This window comes from Chrysemys picta, chromosome 3 (genome assembly GCF_011386835.1).
Source record: "Chrysemys picta bellii isolate R12L10 chromosome 3, ASM1138683v2, whole genome shotgun sequence".
NCBI lineage: Eukaryota > Metazoa > Chordata > Testudines > Emydidae > Chrysemys > Chrysemys picta.
This window is the reverse complement of record NC_088793.1, coordinates 61,448,381-61,466,923: the sequence shown is the minus strand read 5'-3', so window position 1 is coordinate 61,466,923 and position 18,543 is coordinate 61,448,381. Positions and strand designations below refer to the sequence as shown.

General features: G+C 38.8%; 1 protein-coding gene across 26 annotated transcripts in view; it reads right to left on the bottom strand.

Annotated features, from left to right (window-relative positions):
* Positions 1-18,543, bottom strand: part of SENP6 (SUMO specific peptidase 6) — a 147,659-nt gene that overhangs the window by 71,029 nt on the left and 58,087 nt on the right. For 14 of the 26 annotated variants that reach the window (XR_010599494.1, XM_065588033.1, XM_065588023.1 and 11 more), the window contains 2 exons: positions 13,428-13,448; positions 6,554-6,624 (listed from right to left, as the gene is read on the bottom strand). Coding sequence is in view for 21 of the 26 variants with exons in the window: in XM_065588033.1 (XP_065444105.1) it covers positions 6,554-6,624; positions 13,428-13,448 (92 nt within the window). In the remaining 5 variants the exon portion in view is untranslated. Of the gene's footprint in view, positions 1-6,553; positions 6,625-9,433; positions 9,504-13,427; positions 13,449-18,543 lie in introns of all 26 variants that reach the window. The other 12 variants (XM_065588029.1, XM_065588024.1, XM_065588027.1 and 9 more) reach the window with 2 other exon arrangements.

Here is an 18,543-nt window from a genome sequence, read left to right as displayed (position 1 = left end):
TAGTACTAGCGGGAGGGGAGAGCATGTAGTGGTAATGTGTTTTGAGTCACACCAGATTTGGACTCTTTTCTACTTCTGCATATACTTGTGACAAGTCATTTTTCTGTTATGTAATAGTATCTCTTTCACATCCTCTGAACAGGACATCTCTATGCTGTCGAACTATCGACAAACTATAATCAAAGAACCTATAAATTGGGATGGCGGATCTGTTCAGTGTTCTGAGAAAGGAGATGAGGAAGGGACTGAAGAGTGATTGACGGGCTAACCGCTAACTAACTGAGTAAGTTTGTCTTGGCCACGTGGAAACTATGAGAATAACTTTTGTTCTCTCTCATCCTATCTTGAGCAGGACCTTCAATATGACAGGAATTGGAGGAGAGGTGTAAAGGAAACCTGTGTTCTAGTAAAAGATGAAGGCATCTCCTAGCAAATGATGTCCCAAACCGGCTGTGGAGCAGTACTGGGAGCAATTTTTGGTTTTGGCCGTGACAAATAAACCTATTTTTGGGACTCCGCAATGCTGAAATAAGCACTGGAGATAACATCAGACAAGTAGGTAGGGCGATTATCTTTTCCCAGTTTTGTTGAAAAAGAACAAGGCAGTGTCCGAAGAGATGTAGATAGTTTGAGTTTTGCAGCAATTGATATTGAGAGTGATAGTTTAGGGCCTCGACCAATGTCTCCAAATTGATGTTTCGACGTTGAGAGCTGTACAATTGAAGTTTGGGGGGGATGTCGACTTTTGTTTTGGTATCTCGTCTTTTTCGCTGCAGTTCGTAGCGTCACTGGGGTGGTGGGAACTGAGCTGGTTAGGATCTCTATGATGTGTTCAATTTGCTGTACTTTATTTTCTGTGTACGTAGATCCCCACAGATTGAAATGTGGCTCTTGAGTCCTTCTGTGTGTGGAGTAAAGCATCTGTCTTCTCCACAAAGAGTTTGGATCCTTCAAATGGAAGGTCCTCCACTGTAAAGCCACGAAGATCTTGTTGTTACTTCCACCATTGATATGGAGCAGGCAGCTGTATCCATGGCATCTAATGCAGTCTGTAGTCCTGTCCTTGCCAGAAGCTGGCCCTTGGCAATGATAGCTTGCAACTGCTCTCTTTGATCATTTGGGAGATGATCAATAAAGGAACTGAGTTTCCCATAATTCATGTGATTCTCACCATCAAGGCCTGATCACTTGCAGTCCTGAACTGCAGGGTTGCTGAGGAGTACAATTTTCTGTCAAATAAGTCCAGTCTTTTCCAAACCTTGTCATAAGGTGTTGGTTTAGAACTCTGCCACGTTCATTTATAGTCTCTACCACAAGGGAGTTTGGTGATGGAAGGGAAAAAAGAAAGTCCACGTCTTTAGAGGTGACATAATAAATATTTTTTGTCTGCCCTTTTGCATATGGATGTTATTATGGCCAGTGTTTGCCAGATGATTTTGGCTGGGTCTAGTATGGCCTCGTTGATCTGGAGTGCAATACAAAGGAGATCTGAAGCAAGTCCACCACTCTCTTGGTGAGGTCTTGAAATCATTTGAATTTGTCTGCCCTATATGGTGGAGGAGGCATCACAGTTTCATCTGGAGATGATGATGAAATGTGTATTGCTGGAGTAATTTCTTTATCCAACTTTGAGGAGCAGGAAGCAAGGGTCTCCTCTCAAGAATCAGGGGGTCTAGAAAGGGAAGCTGAGGAAGATTGCCTTCCAGGGGGATAGAGGAAAAGAATAGAATTAGAATAGAATTAATGGAGATATCCCATCTCCTAGAACTGGAAGGGACCTTGAAAGGTCATCGAGTCCAGCCCCCTGCCTTCACTAGCAGGACCAAGTACTGATTTTGCTCCAGATCTCTAAGTGGCTCCCTCAAGGATTGAACTCACAACCCTGGGTTTAGCAGGCCAATGCTCAAACCACTGAGCTATCCCTCCCCCCGAGGAAGGCTCTCAAGGTCGTAGAAAACTGGGTCTATGGGCTGCCCAAGGGTAACAATACCGCCACTGGAGTGGTGGAACCCAAGTGTGTCCATACCAAGTCAGTGGGGGCCTTGTCTGTCATATTTGTAATGTGGTTGTCATAACCGTCGATCCCACAATTTGAGGATGATCTCTACCACAGATTTACATATGCGTCCTGAGATGCCTCAGGAGTCCGTTCCTGGAACCACAGATCAGCCCACAGTAGGTACAGAGGGGGTGGATGGGGCAGGAAGAGGCAGGGCGGGCTTGGGAGAAGGGGTGGAGTGGGGGTGGGCCAGAGCTTCCCCCAGCACATTAGGAAGTTGGCGCCTCTGGCTAATATAATCCTGGGATGTATAAACAAGGGACTCTTGAGTAGGAACAGAGGTTATATTACCTCTGTATTTGGCACTGCTGCAATACTGCGACCTCTGCAGTAACAGCATGTCCATTTCTTCTGTCCACAATTCAAGACAAATGTTGATAAACTGGAGAGGGTTCAAAGAAGAGTCATGAGAACGATTAAGGATTGGAAAACTTGTCTTATAGTGGCTGAGCTCCCTGAGTCTATTTTGCTTAAAAGGAGGGAAGGGAAAAAAAAAAAAAAGGTTAAGGGATGATCTGATCACAGATTAGGATAACGGGCTCTTCAATCTAGCAGGAAAAGGCATAAAAAGATCCAATCATTATAATCTGAAGCTAGAGAAATTCAAAATGGAAATAAGTTGTAAATTTTTAACAGTGATAATTGATCACTGAAACAGATTACCAGAGATTGTGATTAAAATTTTCCAGTGACAGAGAATCCAAGCATCACTGGATGTTTTTTCTAAACCATATGCTCTAGCTCAAACAGAAATTATTTTGAGAAAGTTCTATGGTCTGAGTTATGCATGAGGTCAAACTAGATGATCACAGTGGTCCCTTCTGGATTTAATGTGCATGAATCACTAAAGTAGAGGCAAAAGGTGGGGAAGATTTGAGGAGTAAGTTAAAAAAGTAGAAAAAAAGTGTCTGGGATTGTGGATGTGGGATTCAGCTAAATTGAAGAAGTATAAAGAACAGGAGTACTTGTGGCACCTTAGAGACTACTGTTCTTTTTGCGGATACAGACTAACACGGCTGCTACTCTGAAGAAGTATAGTTGCTTAGCTTGGAAGATTATAGAACTGAAAGAGGAAAGAATGATTTTCCACCATTACAAAGTCAATCTGGTCCTAGGATTTTCACAAGAGAAGCTCTGCAGTGTTAGAGCAGGAACAGAGGAAGCAGATGTTGGGAATGAGACAGCGCTAAGGGTTGGCAAGGCAGACATTGCACTGGGAAAGAAGTGCAAAAGAGTTAAGGGTGGAGGAGAATGAAGCATGGGGAGAACCAATAAACATATCATGGGAAGAGAGGGCAGGGAGGAGAAGGCTGAGAGCAGATGAGAAAATCAATGCTGATGGATTGGAAGTTGTGTAAAAGCCAAGTGACAGGCAAGGGAGGTTGATATGTGATGGTGAATGAGATCAGGTGATGGTCAGAGAGGTGGAACTTGACAACAGAGAGAGAGCAGTGCTAGAGGAAGAGCAAGTTAAGTGAACAAGCTCTTTGGTGAATGGGAGACTTGAACCATGGCTGCAGGTTGAAAGAAGAGGTGAAGATGAGGAAACATGCAGCTAAAGGGGTCAAATGAGTCATCAACATGGAAGCTGAAGTCACCAAAGAAGAGTGTGTGAGAGTTTATGAGGAGAGGAAAAGAGAGAGAGAGCCAGGAGTCAAAAATCACAGAGGAATGTTGATGAGGAGGATGTGGGTGGATGACAGCAACACAAGAACATAAGAATGGCCGTACTGGATCAGACCAATGGTCCATCTACCCCAGTACTCTGTCTTTCAACAGTGGCCAATTCCCAGATGCTTCAAAGGGAATGAACAGAACAGAGCAATTATCAAATGGAGTCATCCAATCCAGCATCTGGCAGTCAGAGGCTTAGGGGCACCCAGCGCATGCAGTTGCGCCCCCTGACCATCTTGGCTAGTAGTCATTGATGGATCTATCCTCCATGAGCTTATCTAATTCTTTTTTGAACTCAGTTATACTTTTGACCTTCACAACATCCCCTGGCAATGAGTTCCACAGATTGACTGTGCATGTGTGGAGAACTTCTTCCTTTCACTTGTTTTAAACCAGATACCTATTAATGTCTTTGGGTGACCCCTGGGTTTGTGTGTTAAGTGAAGGAGTAAATAACACTTCCTTATTTACTTTCTCCACACCATTCATGATTTTATAGACCTCTATCATATCCTCTCCCCATCATTCTTTTCAAAGCTAAACAGTACCAGTTTTTTTAGTCTCTCCTCATATGGAAACTTTTTTATACCTCTAATCATTTTGGTTGCCCTTCTCTGTTACCTTTTCCATGTCTAATATAGCTTTTTAGACATGTGGTGACCAGAAGTGCATGCAGTATTCGAGGTTTTTAGCATACCATGGATTTTAGTGGCATTATGATATTTACTGTTTCATTATCCCATTTCTAATTGTTCCTAACACAATTAGCCTTTTTGACTGCCACTGCACATGGAGCAGATGTTTTCAGAGAACTATCCACAAGGACTCCAAGATCTTTCGTGAGTGGTAACAGCTAATTTAGACCCCATCATTCTGTATACTTTCCAATATGTAATACTTTACATTTATCAACATGGAATTTGATCTGCCATTTTGTTGCCCCAGTCACCCAGTTTAGTGAGATTCCTTTGGAACTCTTTACAGTCTGTTCAGACTTCACTATCTTGAATAATTTTGTATCATCTGCAAACTTTGCCACCTCACTATTAACCCCTTTTTCCAGATCTTTATGAATATGTTGAACAGCACTGGCCCCAATACAGATCCCTGGGGACACCATTATCTACCTCTCTTCATTCTGAAAACTTACCATTTATTGCTACCCTTTGTTTCCTGTCTTTTAACCAGTTACTGATTCACAAACTCCTCTTAGCCAAACTGAAAGGGCACTTCTTCATTCTTCTTGATTTATCCACCACTTTTGACATTCAAGTATCTAACACTCCTCCTTTTCCTCTTTTCTCATATTTTACAACTCCTGGTTTCTCTTTCTGCATTTCCTTTAATATTATCCATCCATTAAGAAGCATCATGATATCTGTTTCACTCAGACTCAGGACACTAAACATATAAACCAGCATGCACAAAAGGTAAATCATTGAGAAATACAAAGCTTTTTAAAGAGTTACCAGCCATGAAATATGTAGATTTTTCAGAAAAGTGTGCATATTTAGGAAGTAAAACAATCTTCTTTTCTCCACTCTAAGTTTGCTTAGCTATAGCTAATACGTTTTACATAGACCTTGCAATTTATATTTCAAGTTATTTACACGGAGTTTATTGACTCGTGAAGTGTTAGTACGCCTAGGTTTTTGTTTGTTGAACTAACTTATAAAACATTTTCAAGGCATGAAAAAAATACTTTAACAATAGTTACTATTAGTCTGGATTCTCTCCCTAATTGAGTAGCGTCCAGCCTTTTCAGCCTGGGGGCTGAACATTATTTCAGAAAGTTTAAGGGGCCCCAACCAATATTTAAGGGCATATACTCTGTCCTGTTCTACTCCCATTAAGTTGCCTATGCAGTGCAAAGGGAACAAACACCTGACAGTTCCCTACTGAGAATTCCCCTGATATGGGGAAGTTCACATCAGGCACAGAGACAGGTCTAATCACCAACTCCCACACCACATTCCATTTTTGACTCACCCCTCTACCTTAGGGGGTGAAAGGAGAGGGAACATGGCTAAAGTGCAATGTACTCAAACTCCCCCAGCTGGCATACGGTCCCTAAGACTCAGCTGGTGATAGAGCAGCCCCCAGTTGCTCTAACCTGGACTCGAACAAAGAACCAGGTAATCAGTTGTTGATGCTCAACTTCCTCCCCACCCCCAGTCTGTTGGACTGCTACTAGTTGAGTCTTGTTTCAAAGTTAGGCTGTAATCTCTTCAGGGCAGGATTCAAATCTTCCTACTTCTTTGTACAGCCCCTTAGTACAATGAGGTTTCAACTCCAAGTGGGGTTTTTGGGTGCTATTACAAAACAATTACTACAGTTAAATAAAAAACAAATCCATCCCTTAGTCTCCTGCTTCAAGATGCTGCTCCATGAAGAATATAAAGCTACAAAGACATTTTGCCATTCTCTTTTGTACGAAGCTAAGCTCTTCAGTGCAGGGATTCTTACTTGTTTGATACATCATATACTACACTTTTGCAGTGTTACAGAAATACCATTTCAACCACTGATAGTTTAGTTTTTTTATTTGAGTTCACCTTTTAAAAACTGAGATCTAAATTGAAATTCACAATAATATGACAGCATTTATTGCATAATTCAGTCCACACAAAAGGCCAGATTCAGCTTTCATACACACCTGTATAAATACAGAGAAATCCTATTGATATCAATGGATATACTACATATTTACATAGGTGTGATTATAGAATTTGGCACAGACATGTTCAAAGCAGTTTTTTATTAAAAAATATAAAGACTTACTTCCTAGTTTAAAGTAAATGAAACGCTAAGGATACCTACCCACCAAATGAGGCCGAGGTAATCTAATAGGGTCAATTTCTATCTTCTGAAAATGAGGGGGGTATTCTTTTCTGGAAAAAAAAATTAATATAGTTGTAGTCTTGACAGAAATTGTAATGTATTGTGACACTGTTATACATTTCACCAAACCCAGAAATATGAATTTTAGCACTCTGAATATGTATATATTTGAATTAAGAAAGTTAACAGCTTTTCCTATTATGTACTACACACACTGAAATCTGTTTTTCATTGTTCTGATACAGACAAATTAATAACCTAAATCTGACTGCCAGAGTACTAGCTACACTCATCTAAGTGTTTCCAACCTCAATTCCCTTTTTCAGCGGCTAAAAACTTGGGATCTTTCACATTTCAGGATGAAATTTTCCAGGCCCAGTATCTGCCTGAAAGTCCCCCCCCGCCCCGCCCCTTTAAAATTTACCTTAAAAAAGACTGATCCATTTTTTAGAATGACAGTGACTAAGAACACATTTCCTATTACCAAGACATTTTTCTTTTTCTTTAAGACATCTAGTGCCCAAACAGGCAGAAATAAGAAAACTGAACTTCGTAGAGGAACAGTTCCTGTTTCTTTGTAAAAACATTGTAATTTGGCCAAATTAGAAAGGTATGAAAATGTTAAAATGTAAAATATGCAATTTAAAATATATATTACCCAAGCACTTTAATAACAATTCCTCAGTCTTCTGAAAGAGAGATAGCTGCAGTTCACATGTGCAAGTGTCAATTTTTTGTGCTGACTAAATAAAACCTGATTGATGTTTACTGAACATTAATTACTACTCAGAGGAGGTATGGGTGGCTACTACTTATTTTTTTTCCCCGTGATTATTTTTAGAAACAAGCATGCAACCTCTGAAAAGTCACAACATTTTCCATGTGAAAAGATAAATGTGTATGTGCTATCCTAACTTTGGCATTTCTTCACTTTAAAATATTTTACCACTTTGTCTACTTTTTTTTATATTGCAGAAGCTGCTGTTAAACAGAATGGGAAGAATTCTGTATATTCTATACACAAAAATGATGAAATGTACATTTACTCAGCTTGTACTAACAGTACAGCTCCACTAAGGTGCTGATGAGTTAGCTAGAGGTTTCTGGTACTGGATGGGGAAACTGAAGAAAAATTATAAAGGTGCTGGCTGTGACACACTAAGCTTGCATTCTGAAATGAGCTTAGTATGTAGCATAAATTCCCTTCCCCTTGCTCACCCCGGTCAATTTTTCAATGTGGGAAATTTACCAAAGTGCAAATTTATTATGTCCTTTGAATTTTATATATAGTTTGTTTGGTTCTAAATAATAAATGCTTACTTGCAAGTGTCTGAAATTTGTCTCTGGCTGAATTTTTTTCAGGGTTTCTATTGTTGTCTAACACAGTTTATCTACAATGCCTTCTGGCACCCTTTTTACCAAACAACTCCACCAAACATCCATATCTTATAGTGTTGGGTGGTGGCAGTTTGATGATAGCGTTATGCAGTAGGGATGGTTGAGGGAGTAGTTTGATAAGATCATGGTATGTAGCATATGGATGCTGTGATAATATAGGATTTGGGCATGGGGGTGGAAGAGGAGAACATGTAATGGTATGTGCCTTAACTTTTTATTTCTTTGCTTCTGTGTCTGTAACAAGTATGTTTGTGTAGCAACTCTGTTTCAAAGTTTGTGCTTTAATATGCATGTAAACTGAACCAAAAAAGTAAGTTTTACACATTTATAAAAAATGTGTGGGTTTTTTGTTTGATTTGTTTTGGTAGAAATTAAAAAGGCAAAAGATTCACAGCATAACCAAAACAGTTAAGGTGTAATCCTGTAAGGCAAAAGCATATGTGAGATGTCATTAGGCATTATGTTAGCTTGCTGTACCTTGAATATTTCATTTATCCCTAACATTAGCAATAACTAGAACTATAATATATTAATGTAGTATAGGAGATATAAAAGTATAAAACAGTTTTGCTACTGGGATGATTCAAGCCTATTACCATTTTATTTTAACAATCCCCTCATCTCAACAACCAGAACATGCCTTGACTTGTGTCATATATTTGACATTACTATTTGTAAAACTATTTGATAGTCTTTGAATATCTGAATGCAACAGAGAGTACAGGCTTAGTACAAGTATTAGATACACACACACACACCCCCCTAAGAAATCAAAGATGAAGTGGCTTTTTAAGTGCTCGACCAAGCTACTTAGTTTGACAATTCAAGATCTCTGCACATAGCTAAAGCATGCCATAATAATTTTTTGGGGGGTGGGGGTGGGAATTAGATCTCTTATGCATCTTCCTTTTTCAACTTTTCTTGACCAATCTTCATACACAGTTGACAATGCACAGTAAATTCAGCAGGTGAAATAGCAATTTATCATGGCATATTCATACTTCTGATATACAAATTTTAAAATATGTATCACTGAACTCACATTTCATATCATATATTGCTAAACAACAATTAAAAGTAAGTTGAACACTAAAATGACATTCAACAGTATACTGCAGGCTCCCGAACGTAAGCTTTGCGCTTAGCTAAGTCAAGGCACCATCAAGCTTGCTCATTGTCACATTTCAAGGTACTGGACAGTTATAACAGTTATATCTAGTTTTCTGCCAATTACAACAATTACTACAAGGAACACATAACAATAGCCAAAAGCAAACATGTCCAAAACTGTATGAAGAATGAAAAAAAAAAGCCCCAGATTGACAATTATGCAAAGGTGCCAGCATAAGAGGCTCTTTCCTTCTTTGCAGCACAAAAGCCTGATGGCTGTCCTTTGCTTATAATGAGAATAAAATATTGGGGAGGGAGGGGCAGGGAGAGGAAATCACTTAAAAGAATCACCTTAACCTTCTCCAAAATCCTAAGGCCAACTGTGCATATCTATCTCTTACTGAAAGCGTACAAGTGACAACTAGAGATGAGGGAGACAGGTATGAGAAAACAACATTGCATTAAGAAAACAAGAACATATTTTACATTGTACTAGTAGCACATTAAAGGATATACTTCCTAAATTTCTAACCTTCCTCAAACGGGAGACATCAGCAAAAAGGTATTCTGAAATAGCTGTTTTTTTTCTACATCCTTTTTTATTGAAGCATTTTATATTTTTCAGAAGTTTAAGAGCATAGATTTTAGCCATAAACAAAATTACAGGAGCCACCATATCTTAATTCCCAAAAGGCCCACATGGGGTATGTCTACACTGCAATAAAAAACAAACACGCACATACACTATGGCAGCAAGTCTCAGAATCCAGCTCAACTGACTCAGACTTGCAGGGCTTGAGCTGCAGGGCTAAAAATAACAGTGTAGACATTCAGGCTTGGGCTGGAGCCCAGGTTCTGAAATTCTGCAAGGGGAGGGTCTCAAAGTCCAGGCTCCAGCCCAAGCCTGAACATCTACACTGCTATTTTTTTAGCCCTGCAGCTCAAGCCAGTTGACATGAGCTCTGAGACTTGTTGCTGTGGGTTTTTTATTGGTGTGTACACATTCCCCTTGATTATGACAAACTTATGTTTCTTCATAATGAAGCTCAGCCTCAAAGAAATTTAAATGTCCCAGCTTCCATTTCTCTCCCAGTTTGTTGTGAGCTTTCAAGTTCCTGTCATATGGTTTAGACAGTTATTAACATGATGCAACATAAAGTAATCATCTCTGTCCATTGATCTTTCAGCAGAACTCAGTTAAATTTGCTGGGTCTAATGTGTGGGTTAGACCTCAGTCTTCAGGTTTAAGATTAAACAGAACTTATTACACTCGAGCTCCAAGTATTCATATTCCTCACTCTCATTTTTCCCCCCACCAAAAATATCAAGGGGAATGTTTGTGGCCATCTGTCCCATCAACAGAATTAGTTATTGGACCTTGTTTGCATTACATGCATGCCAGCAACTCCAGATCTATATCATCCATGTAAACCTCAGAATGATGACAGAATTTTTTAAAAACCGTCCTAACTATTCATTAGGCGTTTTATTTTGTTATTTTGTCTTTCACTGAAATAAAGAAAGAATATGTTAAGATTACTGCTGGTATGTAAAGATTTGAGAAGTGCCCAAATGTATTCTTTTCAGGCCTGGCTTTCCATCTATCTCAGAAAAGTGGCATTTAAGGAACAATGACAAGAGGGCATGGCAAAAAAATCTTGAATTGCTTCAAATCAGTCTAAACAACCCTCACACACCTAAAAAGCTGTACAGGAGAATAATAAAACAATAACTGAAAGCTTTTAGAGCTGGTAAAACAAAGGTTACTTATATGACCAGGAGGATTACTTGCAGCATACTTGAATACCAGCAGATTTGGCTCCACCCCAGTAGAACAGAAAATTTTAAATAGGTGGTACATTTTCATTGTGTGGTTTCCATTTTAGTTTTTGCTCTCAACTAATCATTTAAGAACTAAACAAAATGATTGATATACAAAACACACAACTTGAAAGACATATCTTATGACCCGCCCAAGAAAGCATTCGAAATTTGTTTTATTTTTTTTTTAATTTTTGAGGCAAATTCCTCCTTTCTGTTCAATCCAGTTTATAAATCTCAAGCCAGTCATCTTCAATTTTGAAGAGGCATCAAGGGCATGTCAAATAGCAGGTACAACACTCTGCTTTGAGTATAATTCCTGCAGATCCTACGGGAGGTAGCCAATGAACTGTTGCAAAAAGGAATATGCAAATTTCTCTTGATAATGGGCACCCTAAAAATAATTCTATGAGCTCCACATTTTTCTACAAGAATCATTAACAGGTTCCAGACACTGGGAACTCAATTCATTTGAGATTTTCCATTTATTTACTTATTTAACAAACGAGAACTTTGATTTCTGTTCCCTCAAGTAGAACAACCACCAATATTTGAGGGAAGCAATCCAGAGAAGAAGCAACACATGACAATAGCGGATAACATGGACTGAATATCAAGCCCTCCGTGGAACAAGGAAGACAAAATAATAGCCCACTTTGTTCAGTGGCAGGGTATGGAACATGCTGCCCCTTGGCCACTTCCTAGCCATCTAAATGATTTGTTCTTCCGGGATTACTCTCAGATTCCACGTTTCACCTCAGCCAGAAGAAAACAGTCAAGGAGGGCCCACTACTTTTAGCTTTCAAAGCATACGATTTTGGTGTGGAATTTCTGTACAAGAAGCGTAAGGCTTCCTGATGTGTTCCTGCTGTTGTAGTCACCTCTCACAGCTATGTTTCATCTCATACATAGATTAACCACTACTGTCTTGGAGATCCTACAAAGTCAGATTCTGAGCCTGAATTTCTGGCTCAGCAGCCATGTTGTTGCAGAGGAGAGAAAAGGAAGTATGGCTCACAGAACCAGACCAAGAGCCCTTATTTCTCCAAGGACTGCTCTATGATTTTTTCCACAGTGCTAGGGGGAGGGATAGCTCAGTGGTTTGAGCATTGGCCTGCTAAACCCAGGGTTGTGAGTTCAATCCTTGAGGGGGCCACTTAGGGATCTGGGGCAAAATCAGTACTTGGTCCTGCTAGTGAAGGCAGGGGGCTGGACTCGATGACCTTTCAAGGTTCCTTCCAGTTCTCGGAGATAGGATATCTCCATTAATTTTAAAAAAGCCCCTAGCAACTTTATATGTCTATGGAGCCTAGTTGCTGGTGGTGGTTCTTAGTAACATTTAACAGAGGCTGTTGCTTCACTTCTGCACAATAAATAAATAAATAAAACAAACTGGGACTGTAACCATGCACAATTTATTCTTCTGACAATCCCTACTGTGCCTGATTCAAACACTAACAGGAAAAGAACTGATTCTTAAAAATCCACATACTATAACATTGAAAAAAAACAACCATGAACATTTAAAAATTTAAAAAACAAGGAAAAGAAAAAGTTCTAATACCCCTTATGAGGTTAAAATATGAGGGCCAAGGCTGACATATCAGCATCCCTTTAAATTTTATTTTGGAAAGTAACAGAAAGTACAATATTATACTATTGATTTACAATCAATCCACTAAATCCTGAATTTCCAAAGAAAGCTACTTTAAACAGTTATGTAAATTATTTTCAATTTTAGTTCAATATTAAATGTACAGTTTAATCATAATTTAACTTTAATATCAAGCTTATATTGCCACAACAGAAAAAAATTACTTTCTCGTGGAATAAATTACATCAGATTAATAACCTGGTTGGTTTTAATAAAGTATTAGAAATGAACAAAAATATTTACATTTGTATACTTAAACTATATACAAGAATATTAACAGAAACCAGCATTTTCCAAGTGACGTGAAATATGTGACATGGCAAACTTTAGTGTTTCCACACAAATACATGAAACAGCACCACCAAATCAGTTTTAATAGTAGATTTTTTTTCTTTGCTCTGTGTTTTGGTTAATTGCTATAATTTGTATATTTAATTAATGACTATATTTAGAATGAAATTCAAACATTATTCAAAGCTACAGGATTGCTAGAAAACTAAAAAATAGCTTATTAACACTTGGTTAGAAACCAGATAGCAATAGCTCTCCAGCAATATCAAAACACTTAAAATTAATTTCCAAGTTTCCACAGAAAACGGAAGTCAATCTTTGTTTCTGTATATTTTATCTGTATATACGCACGTTTCTGTATGCCAATGTACCCAGTACATTGTCCACTTTAAAAAGGCAATCAGTGCCTATAGCTGCATATGAAAGGTACTGCTTGTATTCCATGTTCTTTTCATAAAATAGCTCACAGGCAGCAGAACTGACCATGATTTTACAAATTATTCTTTAGCTAGCATTGATAGGGTAATCATTCAGTTAACTTTCTTATTTCCATGCTCATTTCATCAACATTAAACTTACCTTTCCTTTCGGTCCAGATTGCTTAAAAATATGAAAAAAAAGAGAAAAACATAAGATGCAAAGCCCCTCATTTATTGCACATCACTCAAGTTTTAATAGTTATCAAATATAAACTACTACCAATTTGTCACTTCTTGAATTCATGTTGCAGTACTTTTCTAATTAAAAGTTTAAAATGCGGTCAATATCTTTACAGCAGTAAATACAAACATAACTAACTTTATTTCTCAAACCAGCAAAAGTCAGTGGGCAAAATTTTACACTGACATGCACTCTGTTCAATCTCATAGAATTGGATTAATTTTGAGTTAAGACTGGTAATCTGCTTTAAATCACTCCATTGTAGATGGCATGACAGAATACAAAGTTATGAATTAAGATAGAGCTTTGCTCTAACCCCACTGGACCACCACGGAAAACAAAAGTATACGGTGTGCCATTTATTTGCATTTTTATGCAGCAATCCAATCCTAACTATTCAAAATATTTTTTTAAATAATTATTTAGATTGAGAAAATGTAATATTCACAAGTGGAAAAAAAATTACATATTTTCTAGAGTCCACATGTGACCAGATACTTGAGAGAGGAAAGAGACAGAACAGCTTTCCTCATATCCAAAAGCAGGGGCTGGGAAGAAGCTCCAAATATATCAGACACTCAGGGTATGTCTGCACTGCAATTAAAAACCCGCTGACTCTTACTCACAGAGCTCAGGCCAAAGGGCTGTTTAATTGCAGAGTAGATGTTCAGGCTCTAGGTCCCTACAAAGTGGGAGGGTCCCAGATCTCAGACAGTAGTCCAAGCCAGGAAGTCTATACCAAGTTAAACAGCCCCTTAGCCCAAGCCCTGCAGGCCTGAATCAGCTGGCACAGGCCAGCCGCGGTTGTCTTACTGCCTTATGGTCTTATTTTCAGAAGTGTTTTATTTAAAGCTAATCAGAGTTGCAGGTGCTCAAAACTTCTGGAAGTCAGACCCTTAGTACACAAGGTTGATATGCAAGGTAGGGGCCCCAAAGCAGTCTAAGATATTGCCTTGAGTGCGCTCTTTTTTTCTTCCACACATACTTTTCAGTCACCAGCAACAGGGATTTTTCACCAGGATGTTGTCTGTGATCATATTGTCCCACCCACTTTCCATAATCCTTCATATTAACTCAGAACCCAGAATGCAACATAAGTAAGGACAGAAGAAATCTTCCTGAATGTGTAATAATGCTTCGTTTGCCTATTATATATCTTTTTAGTGCAACATGCCTAAAGAAAAAAAGGAACAACAGATAACTTTGATTTTGTGCACTACAGAAGAGAGAGAGATTCCAGAACACAGACAAGCATCAACACAGGCACTGCCTTAAGAAATTATCCCATTAAGCTCATACAATAAAATCTGGTTGAGACATGTAGCATATACATGCTATTCCAATCCTGAATCTTAGAAGGATCGGTCAAAATGGTTCAAAATTCAGCAGTGTTCATTATTTGAAATAGTAACAAGAGAACAGAGCTGAAACGAACCACAGAACTAGTTCTACTTATGATCCAATCTAGACTTAAAAATATAGGTCTTCAGAAATGACAAGCTAGGGAATTCTACAACGTAGGGCCGTCTTGAGGATTTTACTTTCAAGTTTCCATTGCTGTTTTACTTGAATCACACTTCATAGGGTGCATTAGACACTAAGGACCTTAATCTGGCACATGCACATACTATTTAGCTATATGTATGGCAAAACTAGAATAAGAGAGGACAGTGGTCAGAAGGAACCATTCTGATAAACTAGTCTGACCTCCTGTATAACACAGGACATAGAATTTCCACCAAAATTTTTTTAGAGCTTATCTTTTAGAAAAACATCCAATTCTGATCTAGTGATGGAGAATACACTATGACCCCTGGTAAATTGTTCAAATGGTAATCACTCTCACTGTAAAAAAATCTATTTCCAATCTGAATTTGTCTAGCTTCATCTTCCAGCCATAGAATTGTTTTATACCATTCTCTGCTGGATTGAAGATTCCTTTGTTAAATATTTGTTCCCCATGTAGATACATATAGACTGCAATCAAATCACCTTTTAGTTAAGCTAGATTGAGCTTCTTGAGTCTATCACTATAGGCATGTTTTCTAATCCTTTAATCAGTCTTGGGGCTCTTCTCTGAACCCTCTCCAATTTATCAACAGCCTTCTTGAATTGGGGCACCAAAAATGGGCACAGTGTTCCAGCAGCAGTCATTCCAGTGCCAAATATAGAGACAGAATAACCTATCTTCTCCTACTAGAGAGATTTCCTGTTTATACATTCCAGGATCTCATTAGCTCTTTTGCCCACAGCATCACACTGGGAGCTCATGTTCAGATGATCATCCACCACAATCTCCAAATCTTTTTCAGAATCACTGCTTCCCAGGATAGAGTCCCCCATCCTGTAAACGTGGCCTACATGCTTTGTTCCTAGATATAATACATTTATATTTAGCTATATCAATATTTATATTGTTTCCTCGCACCCAGTTTCAAAGCAAGCCAGATCGCTCTGAAGCAGTGACCTGTCCTCTTCATTATTTACCACGCCCCAACGACTGTCTCATCTGCAAATTTTATCAGTGATAATTTTGTTTTCTTCCAGGTTATTGATAAAAGTGTTAAAATAGTGTAGGGTCAAGAACCGATCCCTGTGGGACTCCACTGGGAAAAACACCCGCTTGATGACCATTTCCTGTTTACAATTACATTGAGACCAATCAGTTTGCCAGTTTCTAAAATGTGTGTCATGTTAATTTTATACTGTTCTACTTTTAACCAAAATGTCATGCAGTACAAAGTAAAATGCCTTACAGAAAGAAGTATAAGCATATAACCAACTATTATCTTTATCACACAAACTGTTCTCACCAAAAAGACAAATTAATTTGACAAGATCTATTTTCAGTAAAACATGTTTATTTGCAATAATTACATTACCTCCTTTAGTTCTTTATTAAACAAGTCCTGTATCAGCAACTCCATTGTCTTTCCCAGGATCCATATCAGGCTGACAGCCCTATGAATTACCCATGTCATCCAGTCAACCCTTTTTATACATTGGAAGAAAGCTAATGCCAGATAGCACTTCTGGACTTTCCCCAGTGCTTCAAGACTTATTGAAAACAACCTTAACTATCCTGTAAGCTGCTCTGCCAGCTCTTTTGAAACCCTTGGATAAAAGTTATCTAGATCAGCTGATTTAAAAACATTTGTCCTTATTATCTTCTGTTTAACATGCATTCCCCTGGTATTTCTGAAGGAAAGAGCAAATTCAGAACAGAAACATATATTGAACACGTCTATCTTTTGTGCATTATAATTGATAATATGATCATTTCCATCTACTAATGGACCAATACCAGGGCCAGGAGTCTTTGTTCCTAATATAATTTTTAAAACACTTTGATGTCCTTAACTCTGCAGGCCCTAGATTTCTCCTTGAGTTTCATCATTGTTCTATAATTCATAACTTTTAATTGATATTCATTACTGTCAACTTCCCCTTTCTTCCATTTGGTTATAAATTTAATTTTTTTTTTTTTTTTTATAGCTGTCTTCACTTCCCCTCTAAACCAAGTGGATTGTTTAACCAGCTCATCCTTCTTCCTTGATTGTGGCTTTTTTGGACATCTACTAAGGGTGTTCTTAAGTGATACCCAATCATTCACATTTTTTCTGATTAAATTCTTCCTCCCAGATTTGGCTCATAATTGTTTTCAGCATTGTGAAATGGGCCTTGATAAAGCAGCCGGTGTGCGTACACTGTGATACAGCATGGCCAGAGGGCAGCAGGAGAGGGTTAGAAGGGAGCCTTATTCCCTGTCGAGGGAAGAAAGTTTGCAATAGATTAATTAAAGCACCTGAAGCCAGTCACCTGATAAAAAAACCCTGCTTCAATCAGACAGGGGAAGGAGTTGAAGCAGAGGAAAGTTTGAAGAAGTGCTGCGGTGGGCTAAGAAGACCAAGACTCTAGGTAAAGGGACACCTGGCTTGTGCAGAGGGAGGGCAGGAAGCCCCCACAAGCTGAAGGGCAGGAGAGGGAAGTAGCCCGGGGGAAGGAACCGCTAGTTCAAGTGGTTTACCGCCATCCCTAGGGCCCCTGGGCTGGGACCCGGAGTAGAGGGCGTACCTGGGTCCCTCCCTCCCTCCCTCCCCATTCCCCACCTCTAGGACACTAGTGGGGCAGTTAATATCCCAGTTCAGGGGCAAGAAATGGCACCCTGAACCCCACCCCCAAGAAGAGAAAGCGCAAGACCCATCATAGTAGTGCCAGCAATTTGCACCCCCCTCCCCCCCACACACAAAAAGCTGCGTTATCCAGCACTTTATCAACCAGAAAGCTCTATTAACTGGCATTTCTGATATCTCCCAATACAAATCTTCAATCTAGTAACTAGTATACTGCCCAGGAGGTTATGCAATTGCACATTCTGCATTCTATTTTTGTGCAAAAGAGGCGGAAGACAAGTTAGCAAGCTGTTATCAGGGATTTTTTCAAAAAAGCATCTTCCAGGGCGTGTCATAGGGTCATTACAGATTCATCCCAATCACCTACACCTTCTACATCTACAATAATTGATGTTGATAATGATGAACCTGAGGCACCGCAAGATCCTGAAGTGCCTTCTGAATCATTGATTAAATTATATTCAATATAGTTTTAGTGTTAAGAGTATTTTTAGTGATCTGGGAGTACACCATGCACTGCCCATAGTGATATGCAGTGTCATAAAATAACCTGCTCTTTAGAAAAATTTACCTGTATACACCTAAGTGCTTCAAGAAACCAACAACTCTCCAGTGCAGTACTACTACTGGATTGATGAGTACCTGTATACTATTTTAGACTTTATTCATTTTATTGTATTCTAATTCTTTGAAAATTGGTATTCCATTGGTAAATACAACTCTTAGTTAGCTGGAATTTTTGACTAACCAGCACCTCCTATTCCCCCAACATGCTGGATAACGTATCTTTTACTGTATTGTTGGTCTGAACTTTATTCTTCTTGCACATTGGTAACTCTGATCAAGTCACGATCACTTGTGTCTGAGACATCGTCTACACTTTAGAGTTAGGTCAATGTAAG